Source organism: Cydia amplana, chromosome 17, assembly GCF_948474715.1.
Source record: "Cydia amplana chromosome 17, ilCydAmpl1.1, whole genome shotgun sequence".
NCBI classification, from domain to species: Eukaryota; Metazoa; Arthropoda; class Insecta; order Lepidoptera; family Tortricidae; genus Cydia; species Cydia amplana.
In genome coordinates this window covers 15,885,239-15,904,081 of record NC_086085.1, presented here as the reverse complement: position 1 = coordinate 15,904,081, position 18,843 = coordinate 15,885,239, and the positions used below count along the sequence as shown (strand labels likewise).

The 18,843-nt window shown below is 38.8% G+C and overlaps 2 protein-coding genes across 2 annotated transcripts in view; one reads left to right on the top strand and one right to left on the bottom strand.

Annotated features, from left to right (window-relative positions):
• The window catches only part of LOC134655883 (viral IAP-associated factor homolog), a 219,548-nt gene that overhangs the window by 110,434 nt on the left and 90,271 nt on the right, over positions 1-18,843 (top strand). The window lies entirely within an intron of this gene.
• On the bottom strand, positions 16,851-18,769 carry LOC134655881 (hippocampus abundant transcript 1 protein). Its single transcript, XM_063511378.1, has one exon. It carries the CDS (start codon positions 18,579-18,581, stop codon positions 17,142-17,144), a length of 1,440 nt encoding a protein of 479 aa, XP_063367448.1. The 5' UTR covers positions 18,582-18,769; the 3' UTR covers positions 16,851-17,141.

Sequence of the window (18,843 nt, the reverse complement as noted above, 5' to 3'; positions counted from 1 at the left end):
CTACTGAAAAAATCCTGAAATATTATACCCAGTTTATTTGATTATTCTCAACAATCGTTTCTTAGTGTTAATATAGTTTTACTTAGTTTTTTTAATTATTTTTGCTACAGCTTGTTTAACGTAGTGTAAATATTGTAGTTATCTAACAGTATTAACGTAAAGCTAAGAAATCATGTGGAGGCCGAGTGCCAATGTTTTTCTTTTTGAAAAATTAATATGTTATGTACATCTAAGATTTAGAAGTAAGTTTGTACGCCTTTGGACATAGATTACAATGGTTTGGTAAATTAGTGGTTTTATTATTGTTATGCATGTAATAATGACAATTGTCCAAAACCATACTCACCATATTCAATTATAGACTTTATCTCAAAGCCATAGAGTTCAAAACCGGTTACCTACTTCGAGGCTCATCGTATTGGAAATTGGAAAATTTAAAAGGGCATAAATAAATACAATAAAAATGGCTACAACCAGATTTATTAATGTCCAACATAGAAGCACAGGTAAGTGATCACGAGGCGGCTCTAGCGTCCGGCGCTGCTCAACACTCAACACGTCTCAACACTTCTCAACATTTCTCAACACTGTTCAACACTTCGCGGACCAACCTCAAACGACACCTTTCGAAAACCGGGAACAACAGTCTTATTCTAAACTTCGAATGTAACAGTCATTATACAAAGTCCTTTATTTTCGAATTTTAGAAAAATCCCTCTATCGCAGTATTCAAAAGTTGTAGACGCTTAGAACATTATCATTAAATATTGAAAATAGATACATCATCCCTTGTGCATGGAGTACACATCACACTTAATATTTATTATCATTCATGAAAAATCACTTGTACTGTTTTATTAAAATACACGGCGCGGCGTGAGCCGTCGGTACATATTTATACAGCCTAGGGAAAATAACTTATTTAGGAAATGCCTGTCGGTGCAATACGTATCTATATAAAATATTTCTCCTTTTTGACATTGGCCGCTCGCTGTGGACGATGAAAATATGTGTAACAGTTGTACATGTACGTTAGACTAATAATATCCACGCTACTGGCGCGAATAAAAAAACATAGACTGTATTTCAATCGCAATAGAGTCGATATATTTTTTTTTAGTTCCAATAGAATCTGCGACAACTATACGGAAAAAACCCTCGGAAAAAGACCTACACAATTTTTATTCTCATGACAATGGTCGTAGACCGTGTACAGAATATACTGAGCACTTCTTTCGCACAGTCGCCCTACTGCTGTCGAACAGTCGCATCGTAGCCATACTAATTTTTCAGTGAGCTTAGTGCATGTAGGTGTATGTATATGTCCTTCCATCTCATTTCAACAATTTAAATTAGTGAATAGGAAATACAACTCTGAATTTATTACGTTGGTCTTGTTTGTTCTCACGTTTGTAGTAGTAGTAGCGCTATTGCCTATTACAATAGCAGACCTTTGCAAAAATACATGGCATTTGAATAGGAAGTCGTTGAAATCGCCCTTCCAATGTTTCTTCACGACGATTAGTTGAGGAAACGTCACCAGGTATTGTCATAGTAAAAGAAAACCTTTGATAAATAGTCTTAACCCATTGGTATAGAGTCCACTATTGCGTACTTTCCGTAGCCAAGTGGGAGGAGTAGTAAACCTCCACAGCGAGCAGCCGATGGTTGCCGTGTTTGTGCTTCAATGAACATTTAATTGACCACGTCGTACAGTCCGCCATTTTGAATCAGAACAGCTAAATTAGTAATACTATGATTATATCAGTAATCATTACACTAGGTTTACTAAGTTTATTTGGCAATTTTACAGACAGAATTCAAAAGATATTATACGAAGCATTATCACGCATCTCAACTTCGAGGCTTTACAAATTTACAATTGATATATTTAATAGCCGAAAATATCCTCTATTCTAACAAAATCGCGTGAAATTCAATCAGGCTTTACAATTTTTAATTTCACAAAGATATGTTGCATTTCAATAACAAAAATATCGCATTTCAGTGCTTAATTACATGTATTAAAATAATTCTACTTAGTTTTTCCACTATAATACAAAATGCAATACAATTTGCTCAGGCACCTAATCGACCTTTAGCTGACAGCACCGCCAAAGTTCGTACCGCTACTACCGGTATCAGTTATAACGTATTTACCTGAAGCCGAGGCAATAAATGTAATCCCTAATCGCACCGCGCACGCACTCGCACAGACACCCGATGTTAAAGAAGCATGAGAGTTGATTTAACGAACGAATAGAACCTTCGCGATGTTGTCAGCTGCAGAACCTTATCTACTTAGCACGAGAAATAACTCGGATTTTTGAATTTTAACTGCGGCATCCGAACAAGGAAGTTGACATAAAAGAAAAATGTCCGCTTTTGCTACGGTCACATTCCGACTCGTTCAAGCAAAGCATTGGAATAGTCTTGGTGTCACGGACATCAAACACTATAAAAGATTGTGCAGTCATAGCAATCAAAAAAGTTTCTTTTTTAAAACATAAATTTAATGTGTAAATCCTTAGCTTTCCTCGACTTAAACTTAGGTACTTGAAGACAAATACAGAGTCCCAATGAAACAGAGACGGGAGTCCTATAAGTCTTAGGCAAACGATCAAAAACCCGAGTATCACATTATAATCACACGTCTTCGCTCTGAAAGTAAGTTTCCCATAACACAAATAAAATGTGAATGTCTCAACACTTACCGCTAAGAGGAAAACAAGATTAAAATTATCTTACAATTTATTTACATTAACTACCTAATATTATTACAATAATTTATGTAGGTATGTACAGCGGTCGCTGACAGTTATAGGAGCTTTCATTGAAAAATAAACGTTTGTATAACTAATTAAATACAAATGTTTTCCTTGTACTGCGTACTACATTATATTTAACAAGGCAGACTCGGAAAAGGAATACTTTAGCTCGCACAAAGATTTTACCACTACAGGCATTCGTCATAACCTACAAGAAGTAAAAAAAACTGACTACTTATTTAATATGTCTATTGAAGAGACAGTAATTCCAGGCTGGGCCCAGGCCCAGGTGCGGGCTAAGCCGGGGCACCCGGTGTCACCGCGCAGAGAACATAATTACTAACCAACTTGTCAAAGGTACCCTCTGACGAGAAAATGCTGAATTAATTAACCTGGCTGAATAAAGCCAACAAATTAATTAGTTCGCCGCGTGGGCGCTCATTAAAAGTTGTAAACAAGTGAACATCAGCCGATAGCGGCCAGTCGACGACGGCCCAATTAGCTCGTCACTTCCCGCGCATCTCCGGGTCACAATCACAAATCACAAACCTGCTACATCGCAGTTCGTACTTAGGAACTGACACGTAGAGGCGCTAGAAATACAATCTGGCCTCTAATTAACTAGTTTGACAATTCGCTATTCATATCTCGGTAGAAAAAAATAATAATTTCCATACAGTGCATTTATCGTCGTAAAATTTGTTACCTTTATTTGTCGAGTAAGACATTGATCTCGTTAGATGGCAATTGTCAAATTGGTAAAATAGGGCCTGCTTTATTTACTATTGTGTCGAAATCTTAAAAGTTGAATAAGTGCATAATTCTAGTTCATAATGCTAAGGGGATTATTACATTTATCCTTTTTTAGGACACTTTCAGTTGAGGAAGCCAAGAAAAGGTACCTATTTGTTATTTCCTTGTCCCTCTCTATTATCTGCTATCTTTCTAGATAGCAGAAAGTGTCTGGCGAAAGGAGATACATATGTATGTAATAACCCGTTAATTACTTTTACAGGTTCTCACGCATCGCGAGGGGTGGTCGAGTTTTGAGGTCCGCTTCAGGACCGAACGCCGCCCACCTACCGCGGACACTTTGTACACAGCACAATACAATCATTTCATGTTTTTCTCTCGCAATCAAGTTGCCAAATATATATAATTATTATACACTGTCAACAAGACAAAATAAGATATTGAATGATTGACTTAATACAATAACCTTGACTTTTTGTTTTGAAATGTTATTTATAGATGAAATTACTTAACATGAATAATCTCAAATGACCAAAGGTGAATGAATAATTACAAGTTTCATTAGGCGCTCGGGTCACTCTGGACGCATTAATAACATATTCATTATCTGTGTCGTCAACCCAGTCACACCAGCAGTTTTCAAATTAAACCCAACTCATATACCTAATACATATATACAATCGTAACATGTAATAATTTTGTGTGACTCCAAACAACAACGCACCGCCTTTTTAAATTCAGTTGATTATACTATTTTACTGATCAATAACGGTTGTCAAGTAGTTTGTTAATTGTTAATATGTAAAACTACTGACCATAATTATTATAGTGATTAATATCACCACAAACAAACACTGCCCAACAACACACAAATCACACAATAACCGTATAAGCGACATTCGAAAATCAATTTGAACTTGGAATTATTCCACAAGTTTTCGAATGTCACATACAACTCTATTAATGTCTGATGATAAGTATGTAAGTAGTCGAGTGGGTTCGTACTGTTCGTTGCGATCTTGTTTATCAATGTAAGCATCGAATTATTTTACAATGGCATTAGCACGATGCACGTAGGTATTAACGAGTTTATAATGCTATCGTTATTATCTAATCGCGTTTAATTTACAATTCCCCAATCTCTGACCGTTCCCGAGTCGTTAGGTCGTTACGTGACATATGGCTGGATTCGGTTAGCAGCGGATACTCCCCAAGCGGTGGCAATTATAAATTTAGAATTCAGATTCAGCTTTTAGCTTTATCGCGATTTTTAAATGGCTTTTTAAATAACAGCATCATTGCGGTCGCTGGGAGATGAAAAAGTGAATGGATTTGGGTCGTTTTTCATCGTCCTGCGGAGATCCCGGGATAGCTGTTTTACATAACAATCTCGTTACTGACTCGGATGAGCAGCACAATTTAAAATCCAGGTTGTGTAATATAATATCATTAACTTTTGTTGAATAAATGAGACAGTTATTCTGAAAGCTGTGTAAAATTTTGATAGCTATTTGGGGGATAAAAACTGTGTAGTTTTAATTAAAAGGAGTGTGCAAGCTGGCAGCGATGCCCGATGCGCGAGGATATTAAAAACTACTCTGTAATTTGGTTGGACGATTGTCACTCGACCTTGGCCTGACACCGCGGTAGAAAAACGCTTCTAAAGAATCCATGTTACGGAATAATCTGGTTCTTTAACTTTACATAGATATAAATGTGCATGAGAGTTAGGATATGTCATTTAAGCAGATATCGTGGTATTTTAAACTAAATTAGACAGCTATAGTCCGTCAACCAAATCTTGTCAGTAGCAATGTAAAGCAAACTAAAGTAGGGCAACACTCAAAGAGCAGTATTGCGTTAAGAAAAGCAGCAATGTACATCGAACCAACAGATTTTTTTATTCCGCTGAGCGCGCCCTGCGTAGGTCAATTCAAATTGTCACTCGCGGTTTATTGAAAAAAATTGAAACATGGACGGGCAATTTAAAAGCGATGTTAAAACAATGTTAATTAAAATGATGAACAAATTTGAAGATATCAAAAACAACTGCTTATATTCTCTTTGTTCCCTATCTATGTCTTCTAAGTTTACTAAAATAAAATCATATCAAAATGCAGATAATTAGATAGTGCATATATTTGTTATTTACAATATAATATGCCACTTGTTAATGTAAATTAGTGTACTGTTCTGGATGAATATGACATACCTGTGTAATTTTTTTGATTGGTATATATTGTACAATATACATATTAAAAATAAAACAACTGATATTTGGGTGTTTATTTAATTTAAAGGTAAATAAGATAAGGGTCACTTTTCGACTTGGTTGCGTTGTACACGTACATAAACCGCCATAGGTAAGTATTGTCTGAAAAGATACTACCTACTACGAACGCCTTATATTGGGCAAGATTTAATCCTGCAACAAACATGTATGGATTAGGTAGATATTGCGAAAGAACGGCGATATAATCAAGGCTCTTAATACTGTTTAAAAGGTTTACCTTTGTAAATAGTCACAACTGATTGCTGAAAATATTAGACATGTGGGCCTATGGACCCACTAGCGAAATTGTCAACCTAGTGAAAATGACCAGAAGGTAAACTGTTGAATCAGCAAAATTGACGAATTAGGAAACTGACCGGCGATACGCTAATTCTTCCAAGACACAATTTATGGTCTTGTTGGATAGATTTAGGCATACGTTTTAATTTTATTTATGCCTTTTAACCCTAAAACAAAAAAACTGAACATAATCTTAAAAGTTCGAAAGAGTTCTTCCAGTATGTACTTGTCATAACCTCAATTTTTAGTAATGTTTACCATCAACGAGCATGATTGTACATTGTAGGCCCCTTAGCTTTGCTTATTCTTATTTAATGTATTGGTATTTAATGGTGACAGCAGAAATATCTCTTGAAACAGAAACGATTCAGAATGAAAACCAAATGAAAACAAATAAGGTGACGGCTGTCGATCACGATCCACATTCCACAGATAAAACACAGATGACACGCGTTTTGGAATTATAGTCCGTCAACCAAATCTTGTCAGTAGCAATGTAAAGCAAACTAAAGTAGGGCAACACTCAAAGAGCAGTATTGCGCTAAGAAAAGCAGCAATGTACATCGAACCACCAGTTTTTTTTTTCCGCTGAGCGCGCCCTGCGTACGTCAATTCAAATTGTCACTCGCGGTTTATTGAAAAAAATTGAAACATGGACGGACAATTTAAAAGCGATGTTAAAACAATGTTAATCAAAATGATGAACAAATTTGAAGATATCAAAAACAACTGCTTATATTCTCTTTGTTCCCTATCTATGTCTTCTAAGTTTACTAAAATAAAATCATATCAAAATGCAGATAATTAGATAGTGCATATATTTGTTATTTACAATATAATATGCCACTTGTTAATGTAAATTAGTGTACTGTTCTGGATGAATATGACATACCTGTGTAATTTTTTTGATTGGTATATATTGTACAATATACATATTAAAAATAAAACAACTGATATTTGGGTGTTTATTTAATTTAAAGGTAAATAAGATAAGGGTCACTTTTCGACTTGGTTGCGTTGTACACGTACATAAACCGCCATAGGTAAGTATTGTCTGAAAAGATACTACCTACTACGAGCGCCTTATATTGGGCAAGATTTAATCCTGCAACAAACATGTATGGATTAGGTAGATATTGCGAAAGAACGGCGATATAATCAAGGCTCTTAATACTGTTTATAAGGTTTACCTTTGTAAATAGTCACAACTGATTGCTGAAAATATTAGAACATGTGGGCCTATGGACGGTTTCCAGGACACAATTTATGGTCTTGTTGGATAGATTTAGGCATACGTTATAATTTTATTTATGCCTTTTAACCCTAAAACAAAAAAACTGAACATAATCTTAAAAGTTCGAAAGAGTTCTTCCAATACTTATCATAACCTCAATTTTTAGTAATGTTTACCATCAACGAACATGATTGTACATTGTAGGCCCCTTAGCTTTGCTTATTCTTATTTAATGTATTGGTATTTAATGGTGACTGCAGAAATATCTCTTGAAACAGTAACGATTCAGAATGAAAACCAAATGAAAACAAATAAGGTGACGGCTGTCATTCACGATCCACATTCCACAGATAAAACACAGATGACACGCGTTTTGGAATTATTTGAACACAGTGTTGCTAACCCGCGATTTTTCAAATTTGCCGCCTTTTACTACTGACAAGATTTGGTTGACGGACTTTATTTGAACACAGTCTTGCTAACCCGCGATTTTTCAAATTTGCCGCCTTTTACTACTGACAAGATTTGGTTGACGGACTTTATAACCTTAAACAATTAAAATTTTCTTCGCAGTAATCTTACTAAGTAGTACCTACCTAATAATACTCTTCTAATAACCTACCAATTTACGAGAACATGACCATTTTAACGAAGTATATATAAATATTGCTGTATGCAGTATATTATTTATTCTTTCTTTGCGGTAAAGTCTTTTCGGCTGTTGGGGCGGAGAAAAAGAATACGATAATCAGACCATAGAATTGAGGCCAAGATAATAGGGCAGGGCTTGAAGCCTCGGGTGGCGGCCCGCTAGGGAACCCGCTGAATCACCGCTTTGACCCTTTGACGATATCCTGGTTGTAATGTAACCAGGTCACTAATGCAAGATATCAATCGAATGCCGTCCCAAAGGTCCGAAATGTCGATAAAGGAGCGATACGGCACAACTTTCACTTATCAAAATCGTCTGTATCAATATATTTTTGTTCATTACACATGCAGGTGACGACACGACATAAGATTTCTAAATTGTTTTTAATTTATGTGGTTCAATGTCACCGGACAGTTTGAAAGGTGTTTTGTATGCATTATGTGCGCTTATCAGAACGCTGGCAAGCTGGCATGACAATGCTTTGTTTCTGATACCCGAGTCGCGGAACTAAGAACAGTTGGTATATTTTGATTTACAGCGATTCTTTCCTCGTTGAATCACTTAGAAGGCCGGAATAATGTGTAAATATAGAAACTATAGCATTATGTGGGCTGCAAGGCCACCACAAAGACAGACAGGAACGTATGAGAATTCCAACAATTCGTTTGCAGCGAGAAAAATACCTGTATAGTCGCGTTCAATGACCTTTCAGCGTGCCTTCTTTATTATTTAATGAGGCCGTCTTTGATTAAGTTACGTCTAGTAAAATCGGATAGACTGACAGCTGACACTGATAAAATATCGTTATTCTATTCGTGGAAAACTCACTATTTTAATAATCACTAGGCGAGAGATGCATTTGAATTGAATGTACGATGTAGCCCACGCAAAGTATTCCTTTGTTTATATACCACACCCGGTATAAATTTCAACGTTCAGCTTACTGTTACGTCACTTTATGACTAGGTATAGTGGACCTAGTCATAAAGACGTAGGTATCAATAAATTGACAGTTTTATGAGTAACTTAACACATAAGTAGATATAATTAATTTTATGTTTCGTGCTATCTTTGAACTTTATCGATTTTATGAAGAAACATGATTCCTAAATGTCAAGTGGCGAGAAAACGAAGATATAAGTACATACTGTTAAAGATGCTTATTGTCATTAGGGGTGACCGTAAAACTCTAAACGTGGACGACAAACTGGGTCGTAAACTTTATTGCCACCCTAAAAGCTCGTAGCATGCATGTTTCCAGAAGTTAGTGACAGCTAGTCATATGGTACGAAGACTAAAACCCAAAACAAAAATACAAACTACGTCAAGTCGTATCCTTATCACTTTTCACCCGCACAGAAATGGTAGTGTAGAGCGTTTGAACAGGCCCTCGAGCGTTACTGCGGTTATCAATACCCCGTTGCGTGCCGCAGACACCCTAATCTAGTTTTCCGCTTGGGAACGCGGCCTGTGGCACCGCTTTGGTGCTGAAAAACTATTCCGTGATCAAACTTCTTTGCGTATTTGTTTTCCAGTTATTCGATAACACGATAAGTCTGCAATCTGCTAGTAAGTTCGGTGTTGTATTTGAGGTTTCTTATATTTATGGTTTGTGGCTTATTTACTGTACAAACGTGTTTAGGCATTAACGTTGGGGCGTCCCGAGCTCCCTATTCACGTTTTCCGGAGAGTACAATATGTATGTATGTATTGACAACGAACAACTTTGTGTTGGATGTTCCTACCTCGCCGATGAGTAACATTTTTAAGTAAAATGAAAAACATGTTATAATTATGCATAGCAATACACTCTGCACTAATGTATGCCGGATTATTTCAACTAATGGAATCGGAATCGGAGCAAGTATGGCCGCACACTGTGTGACGTCACGCGCTGACGTCAGCGACAATAATGGTTATTTCGTCCTATCACAGCTAAGTAAATAGACTCGCTAGACAACAGCTTGGTTTTCCAGTTATTATGCGAATAATTTAATTACATTCATAGCATTATAAGTAATCATATTAAGTGCCTACTGACACACCTGACACACGTGTAAAAATACATTTTAGAACATGTTTGAAGAAGATTCCTAGCTGTCCCCTGACATGTCAGGGCCCTTATTACAGAAAATCACGTTGTCCGTTAGTAAACAGTGCCTGACTATTTGACATTAAGCTATGACGTGGCAGTTAGATAAGCTTGTGCACTATGATACTGAGCTGACTCACAAGCTGGACTCTTCCATCGATCGCGATTGTTGATAATCGCAGAAGCACAAGGGCTGATAAAAATAAGATTATTTTTCAAACTAAGTACACTAGAGTTTATTATATACGGCATGTGTGCGCGATAAAAGGCAGCCGATGGTGTGAAGACACGTGAATTTCAGGTCTTGGAAGTTTTCCGACCACTTCGCTAGAGGAACTGTACGGTTAGTCGGTTACACATAGCAGTTATGAAAGCAAAGATCAGATTATAGCTGAAAGTCCTTCGAAACAAAACGTTTTGAGGGAATAGTACGCCAATACGGTGTGAAATTATAAGGAAACATTCCTGTCATTCGACAATGATTTTTCATTATTTCACTTGCACGTGTTATTATAGTACACCTACGCAGTCACACGTGTTTCTACCTGAGTACGAAACCACTAATGTGAGTAATGTGAATGTGCCATAACAACTTAACCTCAAGATATGTACACTTAAACTGTTCCATGGATGAATGAACGATAAAAAAAAACAATCGGTTGATGGTGATGGTCCAGACTGTCCAGAGTACAGGTAAAATAACATAAACTTGACAAATTAAGACACTGCACGTTTTCATACTTTAAGTATATTACAAATATTTGAGCGGTTTTTGGGCTGTTGACGATGTAACTGGTCAAGCCAAGGAGGACATGTTACATGTTATATAGGATAAAGTTTTAAACAAACTTGAGCATGAATTAGTTAAGGTATAAGATAGCAGTAGTGTAGCGTAACGTGGCTGCATTAGTCACAGTGCGATAAAAAGCCTTATCACTTGACATTACGTATTAATACCAGCAATCAATACCGAGTGTGGACTCAATTGACTGACGTCGACAATATCAATTATGGCCAAACACAAGCAATTATTAAGAATTTCTTGTCAATCCAGACTTGCTATTAAAACATTCGCAATAAAAAAACAAGTCTATCGTTTGATTAAATCTTGTGGCAACAAGTCATTCAGTAAGACTTACGCGAAATAGGCCCATGGGTATGGCCCGTTTAGTTTAGAACTATGCGATTGAACACAAATTCCTTTTAGGCCAAGACCGGCCTTTGCTGGCTTTATTCCAGGATTTCATTAAACTGTATGTCACAGTTGCTAGAGCAAATCGAAACGTACGGCGATTGCCGCAGTTAACGCTAACGGATGGGCTGCCCCGAATACCCTATATATACAGTATATACTTTCACGAAAATAGTTTTGTTTAGTTTAACCCACAGAACATGCTGCGCGAACGTGAGTTGCGATATCTTTGAGCTGAACTGAACAGCTGGCGTTAAGCGTTTTAGAATAGTAATAAGTGCATGCCGCAACACTTTGCGATTTTGTTGCTGTCGATCCATCTTTAGGTTCATCATCAAAAACATTCGAATGCAAAATAGCAAATTTTTATAGTGTCCATCCATAATCTTAGGAAACGTTGAAGATTCTGTGTATATTGTCTATTCGATCCGCATTACAAAACTGGAGCAGGAGAATCGAGCTGCATCCCGACAACTATACATTTTAATGTTGTTTATAAACAGCGATGTCAACGTTGGGAAATGGTGTTTATATTAACGTTATTAGTTGTCGGAGATGGGAACAATACAAGGGCCATTGTGATCGCTGCAGATATTGTTTCCAGTAAATGTTTACGATAGCTGAAATAGAGGGCTTTAATGGTTTTTGTTATTTGTGGATGACGTGCATGATGCACGTGGAATGCACTGCATTGGAATACTTTGGCTGTCCGGTCTGTCCGCACATACGGATATACTATATATAGATCTAATTATAACTGTAGGTATTATTTTTGCGTGTTACAATTAAATCATGAACTTGGGTTTTTTGGCAGCGGAATTACAATTATTAATTAGTTCAGTGATACGAAATACCCGATAAGAGCGTTGTTTGTATTAAATTGTTTGCTCAACAACCTTTTTCATATTTCTAAGTAATTGTTTCGATAATTAATCGAGATTGTAGGTACATAAACATAAACTTAACATAGTTATATTTTAAATATTTGTTTATTTCTGAACAACTTGAATTCAAAATGGAACATTCCCGACGTGTCATTATGAGCAACGTTATGCAGACGTGCGTAAAAACCAGTTTCGTCATCGTGTTTTCCTTAACCAGGACTCTTAAGTGGATTTAACTTAAATAAACAACGCAAAGTTGGAAGTAAAGGATCGAACTAGGGAATTTACTCTCGCGAGCAAAAGTTATCCACTAGATGTAGAACGACTCCTTAACTAGGCCACGACGCTCTCATGCATCATGATATTCATGATACATGTTTATGTTTATGCATTATGATCTTAGTATTTATATTGCAATTTAAGACACGAACATTTCGAGCGAACGCGGCCATACGTGCTCATTCAAATGAGTATATTCAAGGGTACCATTACCATGGAGGACAATTTCTCGGAGCAGATAAATAATGCTAACAGAAAATACAGAGATGGAATGTAACTAATCTCGGACGGCGGCGGCATATGAATGAGCTGCGAACTTGAACTGTGAAGCGAAGGATTATCGGGACGGATGGATGTCTTCGATCCACCAAACATTTGGAGTCAGGCACAGCGGGACTTTGTGGGTGAGGTTCTGTCATGATCCGTAACGCGACGCTCTAAAGATATGAAGAATACTAGTTTATAGAAACTGCATATGTATTTGTATATGATTATATGGGGTACGCGATTTATAAACAAGGGCAGATAACCTTTATATCCAAAACGAACTCGTTATTTTTCGAATTATAGACGATAGAGACTTTTTCGTTCTAAAAATATTGAGCGTTTACGAGTTGAGTCGTCCCAAAGGGCAGACAGCCCATGCCTCGCGCCCTAATTTAGTTTTACAAGCCCCGGGGCTTTTCTTTTTGATATAACGAGAACTATCGACGCGACGATAAAACGTAGAATAGCGTGTCGACTGTCGACGTTGCACGCTGCATTAGCGAAGGCTTGATGACTACAATATTAATAGCTTACTCTTGTGACGCCACCCCTGTTAATAATTTATATCGAATAACGCCTCCAAAGTTGCTAGATTGCTTGACTACAAATTAGGGATTAATAACATATCCTTCTAGCCGTGAAATTACGCTTAAGTTGAAGTATTTAATGACCTAATTGCAGGTCGAACGAGACACCTAACTAATACAACTTCGGGAATGTGACTCGTCACATCAAAGTACTAATGCAGAAGCCGTGTCACGGATGGATAGTTCTTAATTTGTTTGTGACACAGTACAGCGCTTGCTGAAAACGCGATTTTTATCTGGAAAATTGACTCCAACCAAATTACAACTAATTTTAAATATGTAGGTACTAGGTACCTATGTAAACCAGAGCGGCGAACGAACGGTTGACTAACCACTAAATGTCCACGACCTTGAGGCCGTGGCCGCGAACATACGAGGGGCGTTCAATATATAATGAGAATGAGATGCAAACTCTTTAAATATTAGGAAAGTAAATACTGGCCGGTAAAGCTAATCTACCTAGCTGATTGCCATGAAAAAAAAAACTAACTGTACTTTGTTTAAAAAAAATACGGCTATTTCTTTGCGATGCTATTGAGTACGTTAGCGAAAATGGAGAAAATTGAACTGCGCGCCGTTATCAAATACTTGTGTTTGAAAAAATTTTCTACGGACCAAGTCAATTTAGATTTACGGGACACTTTAAGGTCTAATGCTCCTCCGTATTCGATAGTCGCACGTTGGTGCGCCGAATTTAGACGTGGAAGAACATCGACCATGGATGACCCCCGCTCCGGACGCCCTACTACAGCAGTAACTGAAGAAATTGTGAAAAAAGTCGAAAACTTAGTTTTGGCGGATCGTCGTGTCACGGTTCGTTTTATTGCTGAAAATGTAAAGATTTCAACGGGGAGCGTGCATAATATTTTACATGAACGCTTGGGTATGAAAAAGGTATCAGCGCGTTGGGTACCCAGAATGCTTACTGACACGCAAAAACAAACTAGAGTCGAGATTTGTCAAGAAGCTTTGGACCTGATACAGCAAGAGCGGGAACTTTTTTTGGCGCGATTTATAACAATGGATGAAACATGGCTCCATCATTACGACCCTGAAACGAAACTGCAGTCTATGACATGGAAAAGGCCATCTCTCCAACTCCGAAGAAATTCAAGGTGGGCCCATCTGCCGGTAAGGTCATGGGCTCTGTTTTTTGGGATGGTAAAGGGGTCGTAATGATTGAGTATCTCGAGCATGGAGCCACTATTACGGGCTCTTTATATGCCAAACAAATAGCAACATTGCGCAATGAGATCCGTGAAAAACGGCGAGGTAAACTCTCGAAAATTGTGTTGTTCCATCAGGACAATGCACCGGCACACAAGTCCGCCGTTGCAATGGCTGCAATACGTGATGCTGGGTTCGATATCCTTAAGCATCCTCCGTATTCACCAGACCTCGCCCCTAGTGATTTCTACCTATTTCCGAGATTGAAGGAATACCTGAGAGGCAAGAAATTTGAAGACGACGACGCGGTAGTCGCTGCAGTACAAGATTTTTTAAGTACCCAAGATGAAACCTTTTTTAGAAATGGAATTTTAAGTTTAGAAAAAAGATATACTAAGTGTATTATGCTAAAAGGTGACTATGTCGAAAAATAAAATAACATTTAATAAAAGTTGTATATAACATACTCATTCTCACTTTTTATTGAACGCCCCTCGTAACTTGTATCTTTATAGGCATTATTTTAATATATGCAGTGAGAACCGATAATAAACTAATTGAACCGGTTCAGACGTTAGTTTTCCCTCACGAAATCGCCGAGTTTACTATGTATCGCTGAACAATGTGTTGGCAACTGTAGCTTTTGGCAACCGTTTCATTTGACCGGATACGTGCTTTATTCTGATACCTGCCTTAAATTTTTAAGCACAAAAAACCTAATGGCTTTTTAATTGCATCATAGATCATAGACAACGAAAAGTTAGTCTTTGTGACATAACTCACATAACATAAGATCTAGTTTCATTTGACCTTTAGTATTTTTACAAATTTTATCACAACACTTCTATATTCAATTGATTAAATAAACGAATGCGAAACGCTGCAGTAGTTGCAGGACCCAGTTTTGATTTTTTTCCAAGGGTTTTGAAACACCCGTCGCTACATTACTTTTTTACGATCGCTTCGAACGATATAGAAAGCCTGCAGGTACAGTTATGATTAATGCGATAATACCTATTCAGCGGGTCTGATAACCGATTATCGAATGAGATGAGTCTACGTACCTAGTCAAAGTGTAACGGAATCGAAAACAGACAAGGTGACGAGGGGATATGTAAATATAGGTTGTGCCTCGATACAGTTGTGTCATCTAGCGACATGGGATTGGGCAATCCTTGACGACTAATTTGCATACAACGTTGTTTGGTAAACAATGCCTCTCATTTGTACTGAACTGACACATGCTAGTTATCATTGTTGAACTTGTTGACAACCCTGGCTTCCAACTATGTATTACTCACTCCTAAACTACATGTTCGACAGCCCTACCAAGGAGCCTAAGTATTGTCATCATCATAATACTATTAGGTTGTTTAGGATATAATCTTATTAAAAAATCTACTCTAAACTCAATCACTAAATTGTTTATAATGTATACCTACCAAATAATATTAATGAATATATAAACGAAACACTGCTACTACAAATTTCACAGTGTTGAGATCTTCAATTTGACAATTTGCTAAAGAAGGGAAAGTAAAGTACTAGTGAAGTATTACAAAACTACAAGTGTTTGTGTGGAAGTAATGGCAGCGCAACACCCACAATATTGTCTATTTACATCTTTTGCAACTTTTCCAATATTTATTTTTGTCAGATGAGATTTATGGCAGTTGTGTATTTTATTACCTAAATGGATTAATTTTATGATGATTGCAAGAAAAGGCAAGATATAATAAAGTAAAGCAATTACCTACAGTACCACCATCAACACTGTTAACTGAGAATTCGTAAACCTTAGTTGACATGTTTCCAACATACGGAGGGAATCAATTTAAAGCAAACTAAAGAAATATACATAAAAACAAGTTGAAGTGTAACAACCTACCTACATACCTATTAATGATTTTTTTACGACTAACTTGACAACAAAACAAACAGTCATCAGCACAGTGACATGTGCACTATTCCCGTAGGTCACTGAGCCACGTGGATCAACAAGAAACATTATTTTCTACAATTCTTATTCAGTTCAATTTAGTTTTTAGTTTAATAGAAAGATAGAATAATATGAGATAGAATATTTGCATGATTATGTTGTGATTGTAAGTTTTTGATCTAATAAAAAAAGAATTATTAGTCTGATTTATAAAGAACCGTTGATGACTAAACGGGAGTTATATTTGATCAAAGGCACTTCATTATTTACCCTCAAGATAAATATGATTCCAGTTTAATTAAACCATTCTTTGTGTAGTAATTAGTCTAATGATTAATATCTCATTGACAAGTGTTTTGTAGTTATCAAAACCATTTGTAAAAATCAAAATGATTTGTAAAAAAATAGAAGTTTATTTCATTTGATTTATTGTAACATGAGGAGCTTAGAGAAAAGCATGGTGATTGATATAAATATTCTTTAGATTGAATGTTTAGTGACAGTTCAACGCAACAGCTCCCAACAACAGGAGTCCAGGAGGGCGCACCCGCGCCCTAATCTATTTCAATGGTTTATAGATAAAATATGTACACATCTGCGGCAAATCGAAAGTTACAAAACAGGTAAAAAGCTTAAAAATCACAATAGAAGCAGAAAGTCTCTCAAGGACCGGGGATAGCCCGGTGGGCTCACTTTGGTACCTTCATAAATGCGGGGCCTCAGACGCTCGCTGCGCGGGCGGCGCGGGCTTGCAGCTAGAGCGCTGCCGACTCCGGCGCCATCAGCGGCGACAGCGCGCCGGCTACGCGCCTCCCGCGCTCCAGCTCGAAGCGCGCGTCCGGCGAGCGCCGCCCCGGCGCCGCGCCGTCCTCGGGCAGGAACGCGGCCACCAGCAGCGCGCAGATGACTAGCAGCGCGCCCAGCACGAACGGCGGGCCCGGCACCAGGCGCACGTAGCGGTCCGGCTCCGGCCGCCCGTCCGTCGCATGCTCCTCGTTCAAATCCACGTGGAACAAGTAGAAGATGACGCCGAACATCGCGGGCCCGAGGCCGTTGCAGAGCCCGCGCACTCCGGTCACCATGCCCTGCACGACGCCCTGTCGGTCCGGCCGCGAGTTCACGGACACGAACGCGCTGATAGCGGGGTACGTGATCGAGCCCAGCGCCGCCAGCACGCCCGCCGCCCACATCATCCACGTGCGGGACCCGAACCCGTACCACATGAGCTGCAGCATCTCAAACAACAACCCCAACATGATGGTGTGCTTCGGTCCTAGAGTCCTCATTAGGAAGCCGAGGATCACCTGCACTCCAATGCTCAGCACTCCCACGATTGCGATGAAAATCGCCACTTGCACTACACCGAAACCCATCACTAGTTTGAGGTACACAAATATGCACGAATACTGTCCCGCCTCAGGGAGGTAGGACAAAAACACAGCCACACACAGCATCAACACTGTACGGTCCGCTCCCACTTTCCTTAGTGCAGCAAATGGGTCGGCCTGCTCCCAGCTGATTGCGGGGCCCCATCCACTGGGTCGGACTTTCTCAGGCAAGCTTTCTGGCACGGCCACCATAATGAAGAATACGTCCAGCACGGCGACGGCGGTGGCGGCGGCTACCACGAGCGCCTCACCGTAGAGGTCCATGAGGTAGGCGCCGAGCGCGGGCGAGATCACCATGCTAGCGGCGAAGGTAGCAGAGACCAGCCCGTAGGCGCGGGACCGCTCCGCCTCCGTGGTCACATCCGCCACGTACGCGAACACGATCGAAAACGTCACGGCGAACACTCCACTGATGCTAATCATGGCGAAGAACCACCAGGTGTTGATGGTCATGAGCGGGATCGGCGCGCAGGTGAAGAACACCGTTACCAGGAGGAAGAACTTCCGGCCCCAGACGTCCGACAGAGCGCCGATCAGCGGCGCGGACAGGAACGACAAGATGCCCTTGATGCCCATTATCAGTCCGTTCATCAGGAACGTGTGATCTGGGAACGTGGCATTTAGCACCGATATGATTGGCATCGTGAGCAGTCCCCACGCGAAGAACTCCAAAAAGATCACCACTAGTGCGTGGAACACGGAAGGCTCCCCGATGCCAGACATCGTCATGATCCCGTCTTTCATTGCGGTCTTTCTGTTTCTTATCACCATTTCTACTTCGGTTTTTGTCGTTTTCGTGGGCGTCATTTAAGAATCGATCCGTTTGGTTCCCTACAGAACTACTTAATTAGAGACATTTTGAAAACTTGGGCACTACATGGAGAATATACGAGCCAGTAGCAGCGACGTCAAAATTCCACTGAAAATTGAATGAAAAACAACTCGATATTTGTGCTGCCAGGATATAAATAAAATCATGCACAAAGTTGTAAAGTATTTCGAATTTCAAACCATATTTAAGACTTTATCAGAACAAACTAGTAACAAAACGTTTTTAAATAAAAATTTT

Coding starts and splice junctions, on each gene's coding strand:
- LOC134655881 (XM_063511378.1), bottom strand. CDS start 18,581: ATGACGCCCACGAAAACGACAAAAACCGAAGTAGAAATGGTGATAAGA.